This window comes from Giraffa tippelskirchi, chromosome 9 (genome assembly GCF_054371585.1).
Source record: "Giraffa tippelskirchi isolate mGirTip1 chromosome 9, T2T-mGirTip1v1.2.pri, whole genome shotgun sequence".
Taxonomy (NCBI): domain Eukaryota; kingdom Metazoa; phylum Chordata; class Mammalia; order Artiodactyla; family Giraffidae; genus Giraffa; species Giraffa tippelskirchi.
This window is the reverse complement of record NC_137283.1, coordinates 91,084,836-91,099,027: the sequence shown is the minus strand read 5'-3', so window position 1 is coordinate 91,099,027 and position 14,192 is coordinate 91,084,836. Positions and strand designations below refer to the sequence as shown.

General features: G+C 38.0%; 1 protein-coding gene across 17 annotated transcripts in view; it reads right to left on the bottom strand.

The window, feature by feature from the left end:
• DOP1A (DOP1 leucine zipper like protein A) overlaps nucleotides 1-14,192 on the bottom strand; it is a 119,646-nt gene that overhangs the window by 6,625 nt on the left and 98,829 nt on the right. For all 17 annotated transcript variants that reach the window (XM_081530435.1, XM_081530439.1, XM_081530446.1 and 14 more), the window contains 11 exons: nucleotides 12,705-12,760; nucleotides 11,437-11,541; nucleotides 7,774-7,840; nucleotides 7,477-7,621; nucleotides 7,015-7,094; nucleotides 5,640-5,749; nucleotides 5,232-5,381; nucleotides 5,030-5,091; nucleotides 2,541-2,693; nucleotides 1,244-1,380; nucleotides 316-371 (listed from right to left, as the gene is read on the bottom strand). In XM_081530435.1, coding sequence (XP_081386561.1) covers nucleotides 316-371; nucleotides 1,244-1,380; nucleotides 2,541-2,693; nucleotides 5,030-5,091; nucleotides 5,232-5,381; nucleotides 5,640-5,749; nucleotides 7,015-7,094; nucleotides 7,477-7,621; nucleotides 7,774-7,840; nucleotides 11,437-11,541; nucleotides 12,705-12,760 — 1,121 coding nt within the window. The remainder of the gene's footprint in view (nucleotides 1-315; nucleotides 372-1,243; nucleotides 1,381-2,540; nucleotides 2,694-5,029; nucleotides 5,092-5,231; nucleotides 5,382-5,639; nucleotides 5,750-7,014; nucleotides 7,095-7,476; nucleotides 7,622-7,773; nucleotides 7,841-11,436; nucleotides 11,542-12,704; nucleotides 12,761-14,192) is intronic.

Below are 14,192 nucleotides of genomic sequence, written 5' to 3'. Positions count from 1 at the left end.
AAACCTACGTTGTTCACATAGCAATGTTGCTACATTACTGCAGTGACAGTATTGTAGAAACAGTATTGCCTGAAACTGTATTTATGTCTAGAGGCCCACGGCCACAAATTTGGATAGTTTAATTCAGTCTAAAAAACCTAAGGTATACATGAAACTGTACTATAGCCCAAAGCGATAAATTGGATAACAGAGGACTAAAGACATAAACTATTCAGATGAAATAGTGTCTATTCCATCCTAGTTGTAAAGTAACACTCTGGATGATTCAGGATACGAAACACTGACAAGACTATACTGAAATGAATTACATATTACCGTGAAATATCTTCATCAGCAGTGAGTTCCTGCTCCATCAGTAAAAATACCTGTACCTGAAGACCATGGAATAAGTGTCAAATGTTTATCTAATCCTTCCTTTAAGTTATCTTTAGGCTATATTTTCAGCAATCCAAACACAGATTTTAGGATACAACTTTAGGATCATTAAATTATACTTAGTTTCTAAAATAAAACTGGATGTTTAGCACAGAGCCCTGCTACTCATTTGGCAGAGGTGGGATGAAAGCATGCTCTTATTTGGTGATTATGGAACAGAGTTACAGTTACTATAAAAAGACAAACGTTACACTTAATTTCTTTGTGAGGAAAGTATAAGGCTGGGTTTTCGGAGTTAAGAGATTGTTTTCTCTTTACTTACTCATCTCTATTTTTCTCCCAGCTCCCCAAGTCATTCAGATGAGGTGATGGTTTGGTCTGGGAGGAGAATGGGCTAGTATCCTGGGACTTAGGAAGGTTTTATTGTTTGGGACTCTGCAAAATCTTATCAGTGTCTCTGAAGCAGCTTACCTGGGTAAGTGCTGCACTTCAGAGTGATACATGCCTTCAGGCCATCTAAATCCAGCTAACCCACCTCTAATCACCCTGGAGGTCCTACTATAGGAGGAACCAGGCCTGGCGGCCATGACACAGTTAAAACTTTGGTGTGAACTAAACCAGATCGGATGAAGTAATGATTCACAAGAAGCTAATAACCCTGAATGTTGCATATTTCAAAGTTTAAACCGTATGGAGACATAATCTGACTTGTTTTACTATTTTCAGCTGTAAAAATTTTCAGTAACAGGCTTAACTAGAGTTCAATTTTCTTCCAAGGTTAGTTTTTATCCAGTAAGCATGCTGATACTTGTCACATTGTTTTACAAAAATTTAGATTTACTACCTAACTGAATTAAAATTAACTCACAAGTTCTGTGATCATGGTAGGCCACAGCGAGGTAAGATGTTGCGGAGACATTCTCAAAAGTAACACTCTGAAAAACAGGAACACTTGAGAGTGAAGCGTTGGCACCTGGGGCAGACGGAGACTCTCCACCAATCTCTCTGGGAAAATAAAAACAAAAAACAGTATATTTTCAATATCTAAATAATTGGAATCATTTCCATGATTCTATATTTATATCCATATAAACTTTTCTATATAATCTAGTTCAGTAATTTCTGAACCAATGATGACAAGTCAACTTTGTAAAAAATTTATAATCTGGTGCAGATACGTTCATAAAGTAAAAATGAATTACTAGAAAAATCAAATTAAAGAAAGATATATAAAATACAGTGCCATGTTTTTATTACTAGATTCAACAGATTCTCTCAAATTGCTGTAAAGGCTTAAAATGCTTACTCTACATTTCTGTACTTATCATGGATGGAATAACAGACTGATACTGGTCCATGGACAACACTTTTGATCAGCAATGTTAAAAACATCACAGGACAAATAGTGTGTATGTTGTCCACTCAACATTAGGTATACAGAGTCAGAAAAGAAGGAGTCCTTTATCTTCTGAGAGAGAGGAATAATCTCAGTAAAGAGATGACAACTCTCATTCTCAACCCAATCCCTGTGCCACCTGCCAAGGCTAGTGGCTGCCCACACGCTGACTTGTGTTCAGCAAACAGTTCTGCCCGGGCAAGTTCACTCCTGCTACAGGGCCACTGGTGGCTCAGGGTGATGACTGCAGTGATACCCTCCAGGACACAGGGCCACCAAACCTATGTGATGAAGGTGATCAGAAACTTCATACAACCCGCTGCTCTGTCCCCAAACTCTAACTTCTAGCTAAAATTTCCTGGCTGCATATCTATTTCAGTCTCCTCCTTTAAAGATGTATAACCTCTCATTCACAATAGAAAACAAAACAAACAAACAAAAAACCCCACTAATATGCCTGGCTGCAGCAAAACAGTCTTACACCTCATTCTCAAACATGACTTCCCAGGAAATTTGACCCAAATCATAAAATAGAGACCATGTTTAGGCAAGTCCTATAAACTCACTGTTTGATTTCTTTTACATACAAATGACAATCGATTAATTTTTGTTGCTTCAATAGAATAAATTTCTAATTCTACAACATTCTCTATCTACCAACATTTGGTAAATATTTCACCCCAACTTACAACTTAGGGAAAGTATTTTCTAAGGAACAATAAAAACTCAACAGCTTGGAAAATAGAGAAAACAGTTTTCCACTGTTTACCTTGTATGTCAGGAAGATATTTCTGATACTGGTCGATCTCACTGCTAAAAATAGCGAACGCCAGTCTCTTCAGAAGCAGGGCTCTCTGCTCTAGCTCCACATCGCGGTTCGCAAAGAGATTAAGTGAGCTGCTTTGGGCCACAGCCACTCGAGCTGAGGGGACAAAAAAGCAAGTAAGAGAGGTTGTTATAGTCATCTAGCAATTTGAAAAAAGATGTTTGTGCTTTTCGTTTTTAAGAATGTCTAGAAACCCCATGACATCCGTGAGAGGGGCACTTCGGGTGGAGGACTCGGGGGGCCCTTCTCGGATGCAGACGGGCTGGCACAGAGAACCAACGTACACAAGTCAGAGACCAATGGGCAGGAAATGCAATGCGGAGAGAGAAGAAAGTTGAGGGCTGACTGTAGGTTTCAGAAGGTAAAATCACTAACAATGCCGTTTTATGAAGCCCTTTATTATTTTAAAAAGTGAATTTGCTCAGTACTTCAAAATACATAAAGAAAAATAATTATTTTGAAGCACTGAGCAAATTCACTTTTAAATATGCAAACTAGAGCAGTGGAAACAAAACAGAAGCTTCAGCCGGTCCTGACTCAGTGTGACATCCTTGTCAGCCAATTTCTCTTGCCCCTCTGCTCCTGAGGCTGCTCTTTCAACTTGCTTGTATCATGTTTAATTAGTAGAATTTACACGTTTCTAAAATATGTCCGAGTGAATAAGATATGTTGGCAAATATTTGGAGGTATACAGAAATGTGAAATCTAAGAGTGTTTTAACTTCTAGACACCCACTAGTGCATATTGTAGTGGGAAGGAATTGGATTCCAGGTGTTTAGTACCTTTTTACACCCTGGAGAGTAATTTGCCCTTACGCTCTCAGACTAGTTTGCAGATGCTTTGCACTGGATTGGGTACCCTGTAATTTACAGACATTTTTATGAGTGCATATGATTTTGATTTGCATTCAAACTGCCTTCCAGACTCTGTATCTTTAAAAGTGATCTGCTACGGTGGCTATGGAGAAGGCAATGGCACCCCACTCCAGTACTCTTGCCTGGAAAATCCCATGGACGGAGGAGCCTGGTAGGCTGCAGTCCATGGGGTCGCTAAGAGTTGGACACGACTGAGCGACTTCACTTTCACTTTTCCCTTTCATGCACTGGAGAAGGAAATGGCAACCCACTCCAATGTTCTTGCCTGGAGAATGTCAGGGACGGTGGAGCCTGGTGGGCTGCCGTCTGTGGGGTCGCACAGAGTCGGACACGACTGAAGTGACTTGGCAGCAGTTATTATTTTATGCCATCTGCCTACATCCTTCTCATTGCTTTAAACCTTCTGGCCTGGCCCAGCCTCGCCCACCGAGCTCTGCCTCCTCTTGTCTTGTACTCACCCCCATTCCCTCTTTGCAGCCACTCTGTCTTCTTTGCTCTTTCGTGAACTCAGCAAGCTCGTTCCTATCCTGAGGGCTTTATAATTTTTGTCCTTTATTCCTAGAATACTTTGTCCCTAGGCATGCTCATGGCTGTCTTTTTTTTTTTTTTAGTTTCACCTCAAGTATGAGCTCTTGAGCTGTTATTTAAAATCTACTGTAGTGCCCTATTTCCTTCACAACTTCTTACTTGCTCCCTGAAATAATTTTATTTATTGGATTGAGGTGAGCATAATGCCTGGTGCTTTATTTTAATAAATAAATGTTAAAAAGATGAATCTCAACCTTAAAACAAACCTGAGGAGATTAGAGAATACACTGTCCCTTTTCCGGAGGGGAAACTGCAGCCTGTTAAGAAGGGACATGAAATTTAGGGATTCATCCAACTTCGCTGTTATTTAAGATCATTAGTTGGATAATTTTCAAACTTTAAGAAAATGAAGAAATCTTTTTTTTCATCCAGATGAAATACTATGAGGAACACCAATATACAAACTAATAAAATAGAGAAGAAGTGGGGTGGAAAGTGATTCTGACTTCTTGGCCCCTCTCTTTCTTCATTCAAAGGAGATAAACACAGCCCCAGTATTTTCTTTTTTGCCCGGGCTCACAGCATGGGTCCATTTCCCCTACCAAGGATGGAATCCCAACCCCCTGCAGTGGAAGCCTGGAGTCCTGCCCACTGGATGGATGGCCAGGGAATCCCCCAGAGCCCTAGGATTTAGAGTGACTTGTGCAATAATTTGTCCCTATTGCCTGCTTTTCTCCGCCTTCCTACCGGTCAGTCTTTCCTTCAGTGATTATTGAGTGCCACGTTCTATGCTATGTGCTAGGGAGACAAATGTGACAAGGCCAAATAGTTTACTGATTATTTATCGGTAATTTATCATCAATCCTACTACGTTGTCTTCTTCAAGTTTTAACGTTATATTCCTGTAGGGTACTAAGTATCACTATAACCTGACAAAGAGCTAGTTCAGTAGTTTCTAGACAAGAGCAAAGCAAGTAAGAATGGCTCATGTACAGGAAAGACACTTAGGTTGTCATCCATAGTACTCACTCATTAAATCTCTGAACGTTGTCTTATCATGTGTCATCAGATTGTCCATAATTGCTCTCCAACTGAAAGAAACCAGGATTATGATATGTAATTAATATTTTGTTGTTAGTATTTAAAAAGCGTTCTACTTTGCAGATAGCAGTTGATTTCAACAGATTCTGTGAGATGTGTTATCATGTTGAATAGAAGCAGGATGACTTACTGGTTAACACAAGAGGCGTCCATCTGAAAGAAACTGGGATCCATAAAGAGGTCAAAGGCTTCTTTTTTCCAAGCTCTCCGTGTGTACTGATACCCACTAAGACTGCTCAGCAGCTGGACACAGGCTCGATAACTAGGGGCATTATGTGCGCTGGGAGGAAGGAAAACCATGTTAACCTCTATGTTATAACTTTATTCATCATATTAAGTTACTCATAAGTGTTCACATTTACCTAAAGCAATGATGGGAAATAGAAAGCATTTGTGTAAGAGAAACATTTTTTATCATTATAATTTAAGGTAAAAATAAAGCCATTTTGTGATAATTTAATTTTTGGAATAAAGGAACGCAACTTATTTTTAACAGAATACGAGTTAACTAACACATCTAGTTAAATAATAGTAGTACCTATGATTTCGGAGGTAGGGCACAACATAATGCATAATATTTACAAGTAAAGGAATGACTCGTTCTTTTTCATCACTGTAGAAAACCATATCCAAAAGATGAGCCAAAACCTAAAAAAAAACATAAATGAAATGGAATGTATAATCTGAGAGCTGAAACTGACAGCATCTAGAGGTAGTCTTCAGTCTGTAAGAAAATCTAGAATACCTTAAAATTAGAAAAATCTAAAAGCAAGTCTCCTTAATCTGTTTTTACATCAATAACTTATGCCACTATTTGCATTTTTTTCCATTGTAACTAAATAATATACATATGGGCAAATATTATTAGGAAGAAGAGAAAAAGAGAGGTTAAGAACCTTCCAATGTGACAGGGAGTAAACACCAAATTTAAGACTAGAAACTCAGTACCTCTTTCCCTGACTGGGTTACCAGGGGCCTTAGGAAAAATCCAACCTCATGACTTGGGATGCACTCTGTCAATTATCTATTTGCCTTTAGTCATACTGTTCTAATCTTTGTAAGGTTCAGTAACCACATCTATAGAGGGGAAACAAAAAGGAACTGCAGGTCTGTATAACAGGGTATAAAAAAAGAGCATGTATATAAAAATGTTTGGTAAACTGTAAATACTTAATAGTGACCAGCATCATTATATCACTTACACCCTTCCCTACCAAAGGGAATACAAAAGCACTGTTCAATTTTAAACAGTATACTTGTAAAAAATAGTGCATGGGGGGGCAATGTCTAAAGTTGCTAAAGTCATGTCCGACTCTTTGTGACCCTGTGGACTACAGTCCATGGAATTCTCCAGGCCAGAATACTGGAGTGGGTAGCCTTTCCCTTCTCCAGGGGATCTTCCCAACCCAGGCATCAAACTCAGGTCTCCTGCATTGCAGGCGGATTCTTTACGAGCTGAGCCACAAGGGAAGCCCAAGAATACTGGTGTGGGTAGCATATCCCTTCTCCAGCGAATCTTCCAGACCCAGGAATCGAACCGGGGTCTCCTGCACTGCAGGTGGGTTCTTTACCAACTGAGCTATCAGGGAAGCCCATAAAAATGTCTGGTAAACTGTAAATACTTAATAGTGACCAGCATCGTTATACCACTTCCACCTTTCCTTACCAAACTGTGATACGAAAGCACTGTTCATTTTTAAACAGTACACTTGTTAAAAAATAGTGCGTGGGGGGAGTAAGATCTAAATTGTTTCATTAATATTTAACAAACTACTAATCTGAACACAAAGTCTAAACTTTATTTTATATACTGATTTCTTGAACTATGAAATAATATTTCAAATTTCCTTTGTAAGAACTACTTACTAACTGTTTACTTGAAAGTTCATGTGAAAAAATCTGACAATATTTACCTCAGAAAGTAATGTCAATGCATGGACACTATATACAGAAGGAGTTATGTTTGAGGTTTCCATTGCAGGTGATAACATATCTAAATAAGAAAAAAGACAGGTAAAGATACAGTTAGCTTTTTCTCCACTGAAAAAAACTACATGTTAAACATGAAAAAAGGGAGGATTTTACAGCAATTATAGTGCTGACTGCAATAATTTCTTAATGAGTTGTGGTGGTGGTTCAGCTGCTAAGTTGTATCTGTCTCTCGTGACCCCATGAACTGCAGCCAGCCAGGCTTCTCTGTCCGTGGGATTCTCAGGCAAGAATACTGGAGTGGGTTGCCATTTCCTCCTCCAGGGAATCTTCCCGACCAAGGGATTGAACCTGTGTCTCCTGCATTGCAGGCAGATTCTTTACAGCTGAGCTACCAAGGGACAGATGCCTACAAATACAAACTTAAATGTAGGGGGGATCAATACCTTCAACATCAGATTCCAAATTGGTTCCATCTACCATTATTTTGGGAGAAGGCTTAACTTCAAGATTTCGCCGCAGCCATGTTGTCTGTTCCAAAGAAGAACCAGCAATTGCACCAATTGCATCCACTATTTTATGAGTCACATCCTGAAGAAACAAGGAGAACCCATTATATCTATGTGTGTACACAGGCACACACACGAAACTTCACAGATGACCTTACCCGACCTTCCCATTCAGGATTTGAGAGCACTGAGAAACAGAGTTTTGGCAACAACTCTCAATTCAGAATGACTTACCTGGAGGTCTCTTTGGTCTTTTTTATTCTCAAAACTAGGGTTTTTCATGATAAATTCATTCAGAACTCTGAAATGGTCAAAGAAAGAAAACAAACAGGAAATATTAGTGTAAAGAAAATGATGTAATGTAATTTTTCACAGCAGGTGGTTTTATGGTCTCAATTTTAACTTTATATGTTTAATGAATATGGGTTTATATGGACATTCTATGACTCAGGTGAAATGCATATACATATGCATGCAAAGACCTGTACAAGGATGTTCATAACAGCATTATTTATAAAATCCAAAATGGGAAAGAATCCAAATGTCCAGCAACAGAAGAGATAAAGTGTGGCATATTCATACCATGAAATACTAAACAGCAATGAAAATGAATAAATTATAACTACATGAAATTACATGGATAATTTTTATAAACACATGCTGTATGAAAGAAGTAGACATAAAACAGAACTGTTGTTCAAAAACAAGGCACGTTTATCTGTGGTACTACATGTCAGAATGGAGGTTATCTTGGGGAGAAGGGAAAGGACAGTAATTAGGAGGGAACTTGAGGGGACATATGGTGTCTCATTTCTTAATTTAGGTTTGTGATTGTACAGTTGACATCTTCACTTTGTAATAACTTATAATTTGTATGTTTTCTGTGATTTCTATATTAGCAAAAAATTTAAAAACCTAAACCCCACCAATCTTAAAGTGTAATATAAAAATTGTTTCTTTGTGTGTATAATAGATTGAAAAGAATTCTTGAATGGAATAAATCCATTTCCATTGTTTGCTAAAATTCTACTCAATATTTAACTTGATTTTATTAAGATTATGCATAATTATTTCCAAACTAACATGTAAAGTGATATTGAAGAACAATCATATAAATTTCTATTTTATAATTAGGAATTTTTAGAGGATCAGTGGAATGGTTGGGAGAAAAATTAACCCACCCAATTTAAAAAAGGAACTAGTTTTCTAGTATAAGTGAAAATGTCCAACTTTTAATTTAAAGACTCAGAAGATACACACATTGAGAATGAGGTAGAACACTTCATTATCTGAGAAAGGAAGAAAAAACAGGTGACGAAACAAAAAAATCTTGCAGAGGAGAAGGTACGAGTCTAATAGTTGGCTTTAATTTTTAATGAGATTAGCGGGATATTTGGTGATGATTCAAAGAGCTGTCCATATATTCCTTCTTTGAGCCTTAGAACAATTTAGAGGTAGGTAAGGCAGGTATTATTATTACTCGTGACAGATGGGAAAATAGCCTTGGAAAAGTTTATTGATGTACCCTGGGTCCCAGAGATGAGAGTTAGAACTAGATATCAGAAGAGAAGAATCAGAAATCTTTATGGGAACACTGTTCTGATTTCCAGGGTTTACAGTTATCTCTCACCAATAAAAATTATCATACACACAAGTTATCTTTATCTTTGGTCCAGGAATTGCAGGCGCTGAGTCCACTGCTCTTTTCACTACACCTTCAATGTTGTAAGACCCCTTCATATTTCTAGTTTAGAAAACAGCACGAGCGTCTAGGGATCATTGCTAGGGTTTGCAGTGTTACTCAGCTTCTACAGGCTGACCAGCTCTCCTCCGGCTCTCATCCTTGTTCCTCCGCCTCCTCTCTGCTTCCTGGTGTAAGACTACATTCCTACATTTACCAGAATCTCGAGCCCATTTTACCAAAGAACTCTCACTTTCCCTCCCTCTACTTCAAAATTTTCTAGACCATTGGTTGCCAAAGCAGAATCACTAGTTCCCTTCAGGACAATAGAGAAGCTAAGTCTGTATATAGAACCACCCAACTACACTCATAAAAACCACCACCAGAGCTACAGAGGTTGACTAAGGTTGAAGTTCTTTGCATGTGGTTGAGTTTACATCCCATTTGGTGTAATAACACGTTGAATGTCTGAAGTAATGCCAACAGTTGGAGACAAGGTTATTCCCTTTCGGGAATTCCCGTCTTAAGCAGTCCTTTTCAAATTTCAGGATGTAATGTAATCACTTGAGACCCTTGTTAAACTGCAGATTCTGATTCAGGTGGTCTGCATTGGAGCTTGAGAGTCTACATTTCCAACAAGCTCCCAGGTGACTCTACTGCTGCTGGTTGAAGGATCAACCTTTGAGTCACAAAGTTTTAGAAGAAATGCAGTCTTCTTCCTCACTCTTGCTCCTGCCATTCCCTGGTCTCCATCCCCTTCCAGCTGTCTCTGGAACCTGGTGCTCCCAAGGAGGTCCCCGCCCTCTACAATCTCCTACGGAACACTCTCCCCTTAAATAATAGTTATTATCAGCCAGGCACTATTCTAGGAATTTAACAAACACTAACTCTAAATGATCCTCGTAACAACTTTATGAGGTAGGCACTATTATCATCTCCATTTTACAGATGGAAAGGTTATATAACCTGTGCAGGGCCTTACAGTAAAGAAGTAAAGGAGTTGGGATTTGAATTCAGGAAGAGTCTTTGCTGTCCACTACTCAACATCCTCAGGTTTCCTTACCATTAATGATGACTTCCAAATCACATTTCCTTCTGCCACCTTGTCAGTTCTCTTTCTTTTCGTTATCAAACAAAATCAAAGACTACTTCTCACTAACTGTTTTCACTTTAACCCTTGCCCTTAACATCTGTGCTTATTATCTCATCCAATTCTTTTCTCCTAAATTACCAATCCTCTTCAGATCATCAATAAATACACATCTTTTTATACATCACCTTCCCTAATCTCTCTGAAGGGGTTAGCCATGCCCTCTTAACTTCTCTTTGCTTCTAGAACACTGAAAATACCTGTTTTTCTTCTACCTTTCTGATGTTTTTCTTTTCTATCTCCTTTGCTGGCCCCCTTTCCTTCTTTTCTTGTCCTGTTAGTTCAATCTCATAATCCACAGGACACAAACTTGCTACCTCCCATTAGAAACGATTCTTAGTCTATCTTCTTTCCCCTATGATCTATTCTACTACTAACTTGCTGGTCATATCCCTCCTCAAAACCTGCCATCACTCCCATCCCCTGCCCAAGACCAAATTTCTTAACACAAATGCAAATTCCTTTCCCATTCCAGCTCCCATCTCCCTCTCATTCACCCACCGTTCTACTGCTATGCCTACACCACAGCCAAAGCAGACAAGGCACCTTGCCTAGTATCTCCTCTCTGTTCCACAAAGGCTTTCCCCTCCTACCATCTCCATTCACTGAGCAAATATTTCCTGGGGACATATTATGAACCAAGAATAATGGAGAGTAAAAGACCCTGTCCGGACATCATGGTGCCTGCAGTCAAGGGCAACTAGAATTTTCCAAATACACAAATTATTAAGAGATCAGGAAACAACATGGCAGAGAATGACTTTTTATGTTCACGGTTCTGAACTCAAATGACTCTCCTCTATTAAGTTCCCCTTCAGTCATCCTGTTCACCTCTGCCCCTTTTAATCCCACATTTTCTCATCACTAAGTGACTACTGCTGCAACAGTTTTACATTAGCATGTTTACATTTTGCATATGTAGAAACACACAATGTTGCCTCCATAAGCCCATTCCCTGCCAGAAGGTAGAGATCACTCCATCACCCAAAACATGTTATTCAGCAATCAGAGACAATGGATATTATTCTTTTATTTGAAATCATATTTTTTAAGTGAAACTGCTTACCCAAGTATAAGAAACTGCCCTGGGGCTGGAAGGCTCAGTTGTATGGAATCTTTCAGGAGTATCAACAGTGATGCCCAGCTATCCACTAAATTGGGCACTGGAATTCTGCAAGATGAACACAGTTTCTATACACAGAGAAACCAATATCAGCTTTAATTTTCCCTATTATTTCCCCAGTCTTTACCATATTTTCCTACTTTCTCTGAAAATTTCCTAAATTTGATAGACTGTGATACTGTGATAGAACATTTCTGAAAGCTTTATATTTTCTACTCTTATTATATGTAAAAAGAAAACCAAGCATCCATACTTAAAATACCCAGTATAATTTATTACAGTAGAAATTTTGCCATAGAAATACCAGTTTTTAACCACACTGACTCTCAAAATTAAAATACAGCTCAATAAATTTGTTAAATTACTGACATCATAGTTACCTACTCCCTTCCCTATTCTCTCCACTTCTCTCTTATATTAGCTCTTTCTCCTTCACCTATGAGTCTCTATCTCACCTAAGGGAGGGCTGTCAATCTATCCTGAATATCAGTCTCTCACCTCTAGAGAAATTAAGATTCTCTTTGTTTCTTCTTGACCTTAACCCTAACTCTTCTACCTAAATTTAGATTTTAGGCAGTCCCTATTCTAAATCACAACCAGTTTAACCTAACTTTCTAAATGTTAGTCATCAATCATAAACTGATGCCAAGTTTGATGATTAAAATTGAAAACATCCTTATAAGGGAAGATCAAAATTTAGGTTCTTGAATAAGAAGTTTATCAAAACTCAAATCAACGAAATTCTGTCCAGATGTCAGCTAAATGCAAAACTGGAACGCCATAACAAGAAGATATTGTCATATCATCATTCCGTTAAAAAAAAAACAAAAAAAAAAGATTAAGACGACCTTGTGTTCTCAGCTATATCAAAATAATGGATCAGTGGCAACAGGCATAGTTTCAACAACAGGATGTAGTTTGTTTATTTATATTTAAGTGATTTTCTTACAATTCAGTGTTTTAATGTCCAGTGTACTTTAATATACTTAGGTCTCTATATCTGTAGGATCCACATGACTGGGTCAGTAAGAGGCCAATTGCCTTTATTAATATATCCACAAAAAATGTTTTTCTGTTTCCAGTATTAGTTCTTTTAGTTTTAGAAGGAAAAAAAATAAGTAACTTCCTGAAAAAATTCAGGTGCTTTCTTGTTTCCTAATTTTTATACATTGCTAAATAAAGTGAGGAGAGATCCATGGCAGTTATCTTACCTTTGAATATAAGCATAGAAAAACTGAAGCATGCAGACTTCCAAAGAAAGATGTTTCTATAAACAAAAGAAACCAATTTTATAGTAAATAAAAATGCTGCTTTTTCTTTTCCATAGTTATAACTACTCTGTATTTTACCAGTTTTAAATTAAAAAAATTAAAAGCAAACACTAGGTTGTCATCCAAATCATGCAGCTCTCTTCCATGTAGTAGGCAAAACACAAAAGCTATTTAAAAAGCTGAAAATTGATAGAATCAAAAGATTCTCAATTCTCACCCACCCGCATATACAAAGCACACCCCAGTCATTATTTTTAAATGATCCATTGACTCTGTAAGCATCAACACTATTTTTATTTTAATCAGCCTATGCTTGGCCGGGCTATCAGAATTGGGTTGACTTTTTTTTTTTTTTTTAACAAAATGGAATTTAAATCTATTTTACCACAAGTTTCTGTTAAATTAGGATAGGTAGGTAGGTCTAGTTGGTTCCAAATTTGAACTAACTCCTAATAGCCTAAAATCTATTCTTTAAAGTTAGTGCTGAATGTAACATATAATAAAAAGAAGGCACCCGCCCTTAAAAATCAGTAATAGACAAGAAAATAATAGTGATGTCCACTTACATTTACCAATTTGATTTGTTATGGTTTGACACTATTCCTTTGACAGTTTCCCCTTGTACCACATGAGGAAAAATCAAATATCTGATGAATTCAGAACTTAATGTATTGAGAACAGGGTGGGCGGCAGTTGGGGAGTACAGAACTTGCTCTTATTTGATTTTAGATCCTTCACACTAAGCCCAGTGTCTCTGGCACAAGTAGATGCTCAAAATAATGACACTGAATTGAGCTTCACAAGCAAATTTAAAATCCTATCACAAATGCCCCAGTGGTGATTACAGAACAGTAAGGAAATTGTTAAAAAGCTAGTAAGGACACTGGCTATTTTTGTACACAAGTAGTATACTCTTTAGGCAACAGAAAAAAATAAGGTAATATTTTCAGATATGTGTAATAATTCTTTTAAGGAAGTAATCAGGCCTATTTTTGCTTGGCCGAAAGTCTAATGTTAGCAGTTGGTAAATATCTTTTAAGAAAATTGAACCTCTTAGTGTTGCTGAAATAAGGAGCAGAAAAAGTAGACAAGTTCATAACTTTACTAACTTGTAGACTTTTAGGTCTGCCTAACTAGAGACAACACATTGGGAGTGCATAGGCTTTGTCATTCACTTCTTGGTAGCACAGGTTGTACATGGTCAAGAAATGACAGTGACTAGAGCTAAAATTCCAGTGTTCTTGCCTGGAGAATCCCAGGGATGGGGGAGCCTGGTGGGCTACCATCTATGGGGTTGCACAGAGTCGGACACGGCTGAAGTGATTTAGCAGCAGCAGAGCTAAAATTATAGCAAAATGTGAGGAGCTTACAGACTTGAGACCCTCATTCCAGAGAGAGAGCAGCAAGAAGCTGTGAAAACGGCAACGA